The sequence below is a fragment of the Heptranchias perlo genome, chromosome 8 (genome assembly GCF_035084215.1).
Source record: "Heptranchias perlo isolate sHepPer1 chromosome 8, sHepPer1.hap1, whole genome shotgun sequence".
Classification (NCBI taxonomy): domain Eukaryota; kingdom Metazoa; phylum Chordata; class Chondrichthyes; order Hexanchiformes; family Hexanchidae; genus Heptranchias; species Heptranchias perlo.
In genome coordinates, this window is record NC_090332.1 from 481,923 (window position 1) to 494,945 (window position 13,023).

The 13,023-nt window shown below is 57.6% G+C and overlaps 1 protein-coding gene across 1 annotated transcript in view; it reads right to left on the bottom strand.

Annotated features, from left to right (window-relative positions):
• Positions 1-13,023, bottom strand: part of adcy3a (adenylate cyclase 3a) — a 135,179-nt gene that overhangs the window by 64,829 nt on the left and 57,327 nt on the right. The window contains exons 6-7 of the mRNA XM_067988468.1: positions 8,848-9,006; positions 4,813-4,978 (exon numbers count right to left, since the gene is read on the bottom strand). Of these exons, the coding sequence (XP_067844569.1) occupies positions 4,813-4,978; positions 8,848-9,006 (325 nt within the window). The remainder of the gene's footprint in view (positions 1-4,812; positions 4,979-8,847; positions 9,007-13,023) is intronic.

Sequence of the window (13,023 nt, forward strand, 5' to 3'; positions counted from 1 at the left end):
AATCGGGGGGACGGGGATCGCCGGTTAAATCGGGGGGACGGGGATCGCCAGTTAAATCAGGGGGACAGGGATCGCCGGTTAAATCAGGGGGACGGGGATCGCCGGTTAAATCAGGGGGACTGGGATCGCCGGTTAAATCGGGGGGACGGGGATCGCCGGTTAAATCAGGGGGACGGGGATCGCCGGTTAAATCAGGGGGACAGGGATCGCCGGTTAAATCAGGGGGACAGGATTCGCCGGTTAAATCAGGGGGACTGGGATCGCCGGTTAAATCGGGGGGACGGGGATCGCCGGTTAAATCAGGGGGACAGGGATCGCCGGTTAAATCAGGGGGACAGGGATCGCCGGTTAAATCGGGGGGACAGGATTCGCCGGTTAAATCAGGGGGACAGGGATCGCCGGTTAAATCGGGGGGACGGGGATCGCCGGTTAAATCAGGGGGACGGGGATCGCCGGTTAAATCAGGGGGACGGGGATCGCCGGTTAAATCGGGGGACGGGGATCGCCGGTTAAATCAGGGGGACAGGGATCGCCGGTTAAATCAGGGGGACAGGATTCGCCGGTTAAATCAGGGGGACAGGGATCGCCGGTTAAATCGGGGGGACGGGGATCGCCGGTTAAATCAGGGGGACGGGGATCGCCGGTTAAATCGGGGGGACGAGGATCGCCGGTTAAATCAGGGGGACAGGGATCGCCGGTTAAATCAGGGGGACGGGGATCGCCGGTTAAATCGGGGGGACGGGGATCGCCGGTTAAATCACGGGGACCGGGATCGCCGGTTAAACCAGTGGAGTGGGATCGCCGGTTAAATCAGGGGGACGGGGATCGCCGGTTAAATCAGGGGGACAGGGATCGCCGGTTAAATCGGGGGGACGGGGATCGCCGGTTAAATCAGGGGGACAGGGATCGCCGGTTAAATCGGGGGGACGGGGATCGCCGGTTAAATCGGGGGGACGGGGATCGCCGGTTGAACCAGTGGAGTGGGATCGCCAGTTAAATCAGGGGGACAGGGATCGCCGGTTAAATCAGGGGGACGGGGATCGCCGGTTAAATCAGGGGGACTGGGATCGCCGGTTAAATCGGGGGGACGGGGATCGCCGGTTAAATCAGGGGGACAGGGATCGCCGGTTAAATCAGGGGGACAGGGATCGCCGGTTAAATCGGGGGGACAGGATTCGCCGGTTAAATCAGGGGGACAGGGATCGCCGGTTAAATCGGGGGGACGGGGATCGCCGGTTAAATCAGGGGGACGGGGATCGCCGGTTAAATCAGGGGGACGGGGATCGCCGGTTAAATCGGGGGACGGGGATCGCCGGTTAAATCAGGGGGACAGGGATCGCCGGTTAAATCAGGGGGACAGGATTCGCCGGTTAAATCAGGGGGACAGGGATCGCCGGTTAAATCGGGGGGACGGGGATCGCCGGTTAAATCAGGGGGACGGGGATCGCCGGTTAAATCGGGGGGACGGGGATCGCCGGTTAAATCAGGGGGACAGGGATCGCCGGTTAAATCAGGGGGACGGGGATCGCCGGTTAAATCGGGGGGACGGGGATCGCCGGTTAAATCACGGGGACCGGGATCGCCGGTTAAACCAGTGGAGTGGGATCGCCGGTTAAATCAGGGGGACGGGGATCGCCGGTTAAATCAGGGGGACAGGGATCGCCGGTTAAATCGGGGGGACGGGGATCGCCGGTTAAATCAGTGGAGTGGGATCGCCGGTTAAATCAGGGGGACGGGGATCGCCGGTTAAATCGGGGGGACGGGGATCGCCGGTTAAATCAGGGGGACGGGGATCGCCGGTTAAATCAGGGGGACGGGGATCGCCGGTTAAATCAGGGGGACGGGGATCGCCGGTTAAATCAGGGGGACGGGGATCGCCGGTTAAATCGGGGGGATGGGGATCGCCGGTTAAATCGGGGGGACGGGGATCGCCGGTTAAATCAGGGGGACGGGGATCGCCGGTTAAATCGGGGGACGGGGATCGCCGGTTAAATCGGGGGACGGGGATCGCCGGTTAAATCAGGGTGACAGGGATCGCCGGTTAAATCAGGGGGACAGGGATCGCCGGTTAAATCGGGGGGGACGGGGATCGACGGATAAATCGGGGGGACGGGGATCGCCGGTTAAATCGGGGGACGGGGATCGCTGGTTAAATCAGGGGGACGGGGATCGCCGGTTAAATCAGGGGGACAGGGATCGCCGGTTAAATCAGGGGGACAGGGATCGCCGGTTAAATCAGGGGGACAGGGATCGCCGGTTAAATCGGGGGGACGGGGATCGCCGGTTAAATCAGGGGGACGGGGATCGCCGGTTAAATCAGGGGGACGGGGATCGCCGGTTAAATCAGGGGGACTGGGATCGCCGGTTAAATCGGGGGGACGGGGATCGCCGGTTAAATCAGGGGGACAGGGATCGCTGGTTAAATCAGGGGGACAGGGATCGCCGGTTAAATCGGGGGGACGGGGATCGCCGGTTAAATCAGGGGGACGGGGATCGCCGGTTAAATCAGGGGGACGGGGATCGCCGGTTAAATCGGGGGACGGGGATCGCCGGTTAAATCAGGGGGACAGGGATCGCCGGTTAAATCAGGGGGACAGGATTCGCCGGTTAAATCAGGGGGACAGGGATCGCCGGTTAAATCGGGGGGACGGGGATCGCCGGTTAAATCGGGGGGACAGGATTCGCCGGTTAAATCAGGGGGACAGGGATCGCCGGTTAAATCAGGGGGACAGGGATCGCCGGTTAAATCGGGGGGACGGGGATCGCCGGTTAAATCAGGGGGACAGGATTCGCCGGTTAAATCAGGGGGACAGGGATCGCCGGTTAAATCGGGGGGACGGGGATCGCCGGTTAAATCAGGGGGACAGGGATCGCCGGTTAAATCAGGGGGACAGGGATCGCCGGTTAAATCGGGGGGACAGGATTCGCCGGTTAAATCAGGGGGACAGGGATCGCCGGTTAAATCAGGGGGACAGGGATCGCCGGTTAAATCGGGGGGACGGGGATCGCCGGTTAAATCAGGGGGACAGGATTCGCCGGTTAAATCAGGGGGACAGGGATCGCCGGTTAAATCGGGGGGACGGGGATCGCCGGTTAAATCAGGGGGACGGGGATCGCCGGTTAAATCGGGGGGACGGGGATCGCCGGTTAAATCAGGGGGACAGGGATCGCCGGTTAAATCAGGGGGACGGGGATCGCCGGTTAAATCGGGGGGACGGGGATCGCCGGTTAAATCACGGGGACCGGGATCGCCGGTTAAACCAGTGGAGTGGGATCGCCGGTTAAATCAGGGGGACGGGGATCGCCGGTTAAATCAGGGGGACAGGGATCGCCGGTTAAATCGGGGGGACGGGGATCGCCGGTTAAATCAGGGGGACAGGATTCGCCGGTTAAATCAGGGGGACAGGGATCGCCGGTTAAATCGGGGGGACGGGGATCGCCGGTTAAATCAGGGGGACGGGGATCGCCGGTTAAATCGGGGGGACGGGGATCGCCGGTTAAATCAGGGGGACAGGGATCGCCGGTTAAATCAGGGGGACGGGGATCGCCGGTTAAATCGGGGGGACGGGGATCGCCGGTTAAATCAGGGGGACGGGGATCGCCGGTTAAATCGGGGGGACGGGGATCGCCGGTTAAATCAGGGGGACAGGGATCGCCGGTTAAATCAGGGGGACGGGGATCGCCGGTTAAATCGGGGGGACGGGGATCGCCGGTTAAATCACGGGGACCGGGATCGCCGGTTAAACCAGTGGAGTGGGATCGCCGGTTAAATCAGGGGGACGGGGATCGCCGGTTAAATCAGGGGGACACGGATCGCCGGTTAAATCGGGGGGACGGGGATCGCCGGTTAAATCAGGGGGACGGGGATCACCGGTTAAATCAGGGGGACGGGGATCGCCGGTTAAATCAGGGGGGACGGGGATCACCGGTTAAATCGGGGGGACGGGGATCGCCGGTTAAATCGGGGGACGGGGATCGCCGGTTAAATCAGGGGGACAGGGATCGCCGGTTAAATCGGGGGGACGGGGATCGCCGGTTAAATCGGGGGGACGGGGATCGCCGGTTAAATCGGGGGGGACGGGGATCGCCGGTTAAATCGGGGGGACGGGGATCACCGGTTAAATCGGGGGACGGGGATCGCCGGTTAAATCAGGGGACGGGGATTGCCGGTTAAATCAGGGGGACAGGGATCGCCGGTTAAATCGGGGGGGACGGGGATCGCCGGTTAAATCGGGGGGACGGGGATCGCCGGTTAAATCGGGGGACGGGGATCGCCGGTTAAATCAGGGGGACAGGGATCGCCGGTTAAATCAGGGGGACAGGGATCGCCGGTTCAATCAGGGGGACAGGGATCGCCGGTTAAATCAGGGGGACAGGGATCTCCGGTTAAATCAGGGGGACGGGGATCGCCGGTTAAATCAGGGGGACGGGGATCGCCGGTTAAATCAGGGGGACGGGGATCGCCGGTTAAATCAGGGGGACAGGGATCGCCGGTTAAATCGGGGGGACGGGGATCGCCGGTTAAATTAGGGGAACGGGGATCGCCGGTTAAATCGGGGGGACGGGGATCGCGGTTAAATCAGGGGGACGGGGATCGCGGTTAAATCAGGGGGACGGGGATCGCCGGTTAAATCGGGGGGACGGGGATCGCGGTTAAATCGGGGAGACGGGGATCGCGGTTAAATCGGGGGGACGGGGATCGCGGTTAAATCGGGGGGACGGGGATCGTGGTTAAATCAGGGACCACTCCCTGACCCCGAGTCCTGGTACCCCTCCACCATGTGCTCTCTGACCCCTGACCCCAGTACTCACCACTCCATTGATCCCATTCTTGACAGCCGTGGATTTGGGCACCACCACCAGGTAAGTCTCTATCCCCTTCTCTCGTAGATAGTCATTCCTCTTTTCTCCTTCCCCTGGTTCGAGCTCGAACTCCCCATTCAAACAGTTGCAGGTGATCTGTGAGATGTGGACTCTCCTGTGGACAGAGGATAAAATCAGTGCGTTCCCCTTTAATCAGTCCGTTCCCCTTCAGTCGATCCGGTTCCCCTTTAACCATCCGGTTCCCCTTTAACCGGCTCATTCCCCTTTAACCGGCCCGTTCCCCTTTAACCGGCTCATTCCCCTTTAACCATCCAGTTCCCCTTTAACCGGCTCATTCCCCTTTAACCATCCAGTTCCCCTTTAACCGGCTCATTCCCCTTTAACCGGCCCGTTCCCCTTTAACCATCCGGTCCCCCTTTAACAATCTGGTTCCCCTTTAAGCATCCGGTTCCCCTTTAACCGGCCCATTCCCCTTTAACTGGCCCATTCCCCTTTAACCGGCCCATTTCCCTTTAACCATCTGGTTCCCCTTTAACAGGCCCGTTCCCCTTTAACCATCCAGTACCCCTTTAACAATCTGGTTCCCCTTTAAGCATCCGGTTCCCCTTTAACCGGCCCATTCCCCTTTAACCATCTAGTTCCCCTTTAACCAGCCCATTCCCCTTTAACCAGCCCGTTCCCCTTTAACCGGCCCATTCCCCTTTAACCATCCGGTTCTCCTTTAACTGGCCCATTCCCCTTTAACCGGCCCATTCCCCTTTAACCATCCGGTTCTCCTTTAACAGGCCCGTTCCCCTTTAACCATCCAGTACCCCTTTAACCATCCGGTTCCCCTTTAACCGGCCCATTCCCCTTTAACCATCTAGTTCCCCTTTAACCAGCCCATTCCCCTTTAACCGGCCCGTTCCCCTTTAACCATCCAGTACCCCTTTAACCATCTGGTTCCCCTTTAACCGGCCCATTCCCCTTTAACCATCTGGTTCCCCTTTAACAGGCCCGTTCCCCTTTAGCCATCTGGTTCCCCTTTAGCCGGCCCGTTCCCCTTTAGCCATCTGGTTCCCCTTTAGCCGGCCCGTTCCTCTTTAGCCATCTGGTTCCCCTTTAGCCGGCCCGTTCCCCTTTAGCCATCTGGTTCCCCTTTAACCGGCCCATTCCCCTTTAACCATCTGGTTCCCCTTTAACAGGCCCGTTCCCCTTTAACCGGCCCGTTCCCCTTTAGCCATCTGGTTCCCCTTTAGCCGGCCCGTTCCCCTTTAGCCATCTGGTTCCCCTTTAGCCATCTGGTTCCCCTTTAGCCGGCCCGTTCCCTTTTAGCCATCTGGTTCCCCTTTAACAGGCCCGTTCCCCTTTAGCCGGCCCGTTCCCCTTTAGCCATCTGGTTCCCCTTTAGCCGGCCCGTTCCCCTTTAGCCATCTGGTTCCCCTTTAGCCGGCCCGTTCCCCTTTAGCCATCTGGTTCCCCTTTAGCCGGCCCGTTCCCTTTTAGCCATCTGGTTCCCCTTTAACAGGCCCGTTCCCCTTTAGCCGGCCCGTTCCCCTTTAACCATCCAGTACCCCTTTAACCATCTGGTTCCCCTTTAACCGGCCCATTCCCCTTTAACCATCTGGTTCCCCTTTAGCCGGCCCGTTCCCCTTTAGCCATCTGGTTCCCCTTTAGCCGGCCCGTTCCTCTTTAGCCATCTGGTTCCCCTTTAACAGGCCCGTTCCCCTTTAACCGGCCCGTTCCCCTTTAGCCATCTGGTTCCCCTTTAGCCGGCCCGTTCCCCTTTAGCCATCTGGTTCCCCTTTAGCCGGCCCGTTCCCCTTTATTCATCTGGTTCCCCTTTAGCCATCTGGTTCCCCTTTAACCGGCCCGTTCCCTTTTAGCCATCTGGTTCCCCTTTAACAGGCCCGTTCCCCTTTAGCCGGCCCGTTCCCCTTTAGCCATCTGGTTCCCCTTTAGCCGGCCCGTTCCCCTTTATTCATCTGGTTCCCCTTTAGCCATCTGGTTCCCCTTTAACCGGCCCGTTCCCTTTTAGCCATCTGGTTCCCCTTTAACCGGCCCGTTCCCTTTTAGCCATCTGGTTCCCCTTTAACCGGCCCGTTCCCTTTTAGCCATCTGGTTCCCCTTTAACCGGCCCGTTCCCCTTTAGCCATCTGGTTCCCCTTTAACCGGCCCGTTCCCTTTTAGCCATCTGGTTCCCCTTTAACAGGCCCGTTCCCCTTTAGCCGGCCCGTTCCCCTTTATTCATCTGGTTCCCCTTTAGCCATCTGGTTCCCCTTTAGCCGGCCCGTTCTGGCCCTTGCTGTGGTCACACTTCGGCACGGTCACTCTTACCGTGCTGGCTGATCGGCCGGGACACAACCTGACTCCCTGTGAGGAAAACTCGGCCCTGGAGGGAGGGAATGTGAGCATGAGCTGAGGGCAGCTACCGTCAGCTCCCCCTCCCTCCGTGGTTGAGATAGTCCAGCTCTGAAGGGGTCACCCAAGGCTCAGGGGCAGCACTCTCACCTCGGAGACAAAAGATTGTGGGTTCAAATCCCAGTCCTGAGACTTGAGCACAAATCCCAGGCTGACGTTTCCGTGCAATACTGAGGGAGCGCTGCACTGTCGGAGGGTCGGTACTGAGGGAGGGCTGCACTGTCGGAGGGTCAGTACTGAGGGAGCTCTGCACTGTCGGAGGGTCAGTACTGAGGGAGCGCTGCACTGTCGGAGGGTCAGTACTGAGGGAGTGCTGCACTGTCGGAGGGTCGGTACTGAGGGAGGGCTGCACTGTCGGAGGGTCGGTACTGAGGGAGTGCTGCACTGTCGGAGGGTCAGTACTGAGGGAGAGCTGCACTGTCGGAGGGTCAGTACTGAGGGAGCGCTGCACTGTCGGAGGGTCAGTACTGAGGGAGTGCTGCACTGTCGGAGGGTCGGTACTGAGGGAGGGCTGCACTGTCGGAGGGTCTGTACTGAGGGAGGGCTGCACTGTCGGAGGGTCAGTACTGAGGGAGGGCTGCACTGTCGGAGGGTCGGTACTGAGGGAGGGCTGCACTGTCGGAGGGTCAGTACTGAGGGAGTGCTGCACTGTCGGAGGGTCAGTACTGGGGGAGTGCTGCACTGTCGGAGGGTCAGTACTGAGGGAGGGCTGCACTGTCGGAGGGTCAGTACTGAGGGAGTGCTGCACTGTCGGAGGGTCAGTACTGGGGGAGTGCTGCACTGTCGGAGGGTCAGTACTGAGGGAGCGCCGCACTGTCGGAGGGTCAGTACTGAGGGAGCGCCGCACTGTCGGAGGGTCAGTACTGAGGGAGCACTGCACTGTCGGAGGGTCAGTACTGAGAGAGTGCTGCACTGTCGGAGGGTCAGTACTGGGGGAGTGCTGCACTGTCGGAGGGTCAGTACTGAGGGAGCGCTGCACTATCGGAGGGTCAGTACTGAGGGAGGGCTGCACTGTCGGAGGGTCAGTACTGAGGGAGGGCTGCACTGTCGGAGGGTCAGTACTGAGGGAGCACTGCACTGTCGGAGGGTCAGTACTGAGGGAGAGCTGCACTGTCGGAGGGTCAGTACCGAGGGAGAGCTGCACTGTCGGAGGGTCAGTACCGAGGGAGAGCTGCACTATCGGAGGGTCAGTACTGAGGGAGGGCTGCACTGTCGGAGGGTCAGTACTGAGGGAGCACTGCACTGTCGGAGGGTCAGTACTGAGGGAGAGCTGCACTGTCGGAGGGTCAGTACCGAGGGAGAGCCGCACTGTCGGAGGGTCAGTACTGAGGGAGCACTGCACTGTCGGAGGGTCAGTACTGAGGGAGCACTGCACTGTCGGAGGGTCAGTACCGAGGGAGAGCTGCACTGTCGGAGGGTCAGTACCGAGGGAGCACTGCACTGTCGGAGGGTCAGTACCGAGGGAGAGCTGCACTGTCGGAGGGTCAGTACCGAGGGAGAGCTGCACTGTCGGAGGGTCAGTACCGAGGGAGCACTGCACTGTCGGAGGGTCAGTACCGAGGGAGAGCTGCACTGTCGGAGGGTCAGTACCGAGGGAGAGCTGCACTATCTAAACAAACCTACCCAGGGATGCCGCCAGCCTCCATCTTGTTTGCCAGTGTGACGTCCGTGGACCACACATCGTACTGCCAGTTCTTCTGACCCAGGACTCCGCCCAGGACTGTACCAGTGTGGATCCCCACTCGCATGTTCACCTCCGTCTTCGTCTTTTCACGGACATACCTCGAACAGAAAAAAACCGTCAGTGACCAGGAGACGGAGGGAAGGGGGAGCAATGAGGCCCCGACAAGCACCTCACAACTCACACCAAACACCTCACACCTCACACCTCACACCAAACACCTCACACCAAACACCTCACACCTCACACCAAACACCTCACACCAAACACCTCACACCAAACACCTCACACCAAACACCTCACACCAAACACCTCACACCAAACACCTCACACCAAACACCTCACACCAAACACCTCACACCTCACACCTCACACCAAACACCTCACACCAAACACCTCACACCTCACACCTCACACCAAACACCTCACACCAAACACCTCACACCAAACACCTCACACCAAACACCTCACACCAAACACCAAACACCAAACACCTCACACCAAACACCAAACACCACACACCAAACACCTCACACCAAACACCTCACACCAAACACCTCACACCAAACACCAAACACCTCACACCAAACACCTCACACCAAACACCTCACACCAAACACCAAACACCTCACACCAACACACACACCAACACCCACACCAAACACCCACACCCACACCCACACCCACACCCACCACCTCACACCAACACCCCACACCCACACCAACACCACACCCCACACCCACCACCAACACCTCACACCAACACCTCACACCAACACCCACACACCAACACCTCACACCTCACACCACACACCAACACCCACACCTCACACCAAACACCTCACACCAAACACCTCACACCAAACACCTCACACCAAACACCTCACACCTCACACCAAACACCTCACACCAAACACCTCACACCTCACACCAAACACCTCACACCTCACACCTCACACCAAACACCTCACACCACACACCTCACACCAAACACCTCACACCCACACCTCACACCAAACACCTCACACCTCACACCAAACACCTCACACCTCACACCAAACACCTCACACCTCACACCAAACACCTCACACCAAACACCTCACACCAAACACCCACACCAAACACCTCACACCAAACACCTCACACCAAACACCTCACACCAAACACCAAACACCTCACACCAAACACCTCACACCAAACACCTCACACCAAACACCTCACACCAAACACCACACACCAAACACCTCACACCAAACACCTCACACCAAACACCTCACACCAAACACCTCACACCAAACACCTCACACCAAACACCTCACACCTCACACCAAACACCTCACACCAAACACCTCACACCAAACACCAAACACCTCACACCAAACACCTCACACCAAACACCTCACACCAAACACCTCACACCAAACACCTCACACCTCACACCAAACACCTCACACCAAACACCTCACACCAAACACCAAACACCTCACACCAAACACCTCACACCAAACACCTCACACCAAACACCTCACACCAAACACCACACACCAAACACCTCACACCAAACACCTCACACCAAACACCTCACACCAAACACCTCACACCTCACACCAAACACCTCACACCAAACACCTCACACCAAACACCTCACACCAAACACCTCACACCAAACACCTCACACCTCACACCAAACACCTCACACCAAACACCTCACACCAAACACCTCACACCTCACACCAAACACCTCACACCAAACACCTCACACCAAACACCAAACACCTCACACCAAACACCTCACACCAAACACCTCACACCAAACACCTCACACCAAACACCAAACACCTCACACCAAACACCTCACACCAAACACCTCACACCAAACACCTCACACCTCACACCAAACACCTCACACCTCACACCTCACACCAAACACCTCACACCAAACACCTCACACCAAACACCTCACACCAAACACCAAACACCTCACACCAAACACCTCACACCAAACACCTCACACCAAACACCTCACACCTCACACCTCACACCAAACACCTCACACCAAACACCTCACACCAAACACCTCACACCAAACACCTCACACCTCACACCAAACACCTCACACCTCACACCTCACACCAAACACCTCACACCAAACACCTCACACCAAACACCTCACACCAAACACCTCACACCTCACACCAAACACCTCACACCTCACACCAAACACCTCACACCTCACACCTCACACCTCACACCAAACACCTCACACCAAACACCTCACACCAAACACCTCACACCAAACACCTCACACCAAACACCTCACACCAAACACCTCACACCTCACACCAAACACCTCACACCAAACACCTCACACCTCACACCTCACACCAAACACCTCACACCTCACACCTCACACCAAACACCTCACACCAAACACCTCACACCAAACACCTCACACCAAACACCTCACACCAAACACCTCACACCAAACACCTCACACCTCTCACCAAACACCTCACACCTCACACCAAACACCTCACACCAAACACCTCACACCAAACACCTCACACCTCACACCTCACACCAAACACCTCACACCAAACACCTCACACCTCACACCAAACACCTCACACCAAACACCTCACACCTCACACCAAACACCTCTCACCAAACACCTCACACCTCACACCAAACACCTCACACCAAACACCTCTCACCAAACACCTCACACCTCACACCAAACACCTCACACCTCACACCAAACACCTCACACCTCACACCTCACACCAAACACCTCACACCAAACACCTCACACCTCACACCTCACACCAAACACCTCACACCAAACACCTCACACCTCACACCAAACACCTCACACCTCACACCTCACACCAAACACCTCACACCAAACACCTCACACCTCACACCTCACACCAAACACCTCACACCAAACACCAAACACCTCACACCAAACACCTCACACCAAACACCTCACACCTCACACCAAACACCTCACACCTCACACCAAACACCTCACACCAAACACCTCACACCAAACACCTCACACCTCACACCTCACACCAAACACCTCACACCAAACACCTCACACCAAACACCTCACACCAAACACCTCACACCAAACACCTCACACCAAACACCTCACACCTCATACCAAACACCTCACACCAAACACCTCACACCAAACACCTCACACCAAACACCTCACACCAAACACCTCACACCTCACACCTCACACCAAACACCTCACACCAAACACCAAACACCTCACACCTCACACCAAACACCTCACACCTCACACCAAACACCTCACACCAAACACCTCACACCAAACACCTCACACCTCACACCTCCACACCTCACACCAAACACCTCACACCAAACACCTCACACCTCACACCTCACACCTCACACCTCACACCAAACACCTCACACCAAACACCTCACACCAAACACCTCACACCTCACACCTCACACCAAACACCTCACACCAAACACCTCACACCAAACACCTCACACCTCACACCTCACACCAAACACCTCACACCAAACACCTCACACCTCACACCTCACACCAAACACCTCACACCAAACACCTCACACCAAACACCTCACACCAAACACCTCACACCAAACACCTCACACCAAACACCTCACACCAAACACCTCACACCAAACACCTCACACCAAACACCTCACACCTCACACCTCACACCTCACACCAAACACCTCACACCAAACACCTCACACCTCACACCTCACACCAAACACCTCACACCAAACACCTCACACCAAACACCTCACACCTCACACCTCACACCTCACACCAAACACCTCACACCAAACACCTCACACCAAACACCTCACACCAAACACCTCACACCAAACACCTCACACCAAACACCTCACACCTCACACCAAACACCTCACACCAAACACCTCACACCAAACACCTCACACCTCACACCTCACACCAAACACCTCACACCAAACACCTCACACCAAACACCTCACACCAAACACCTCACACCAAACACCTCACACCAAACACCTCACACCAAACACCTCACACCTCACACCAAACACCTCACACCTCACACCTC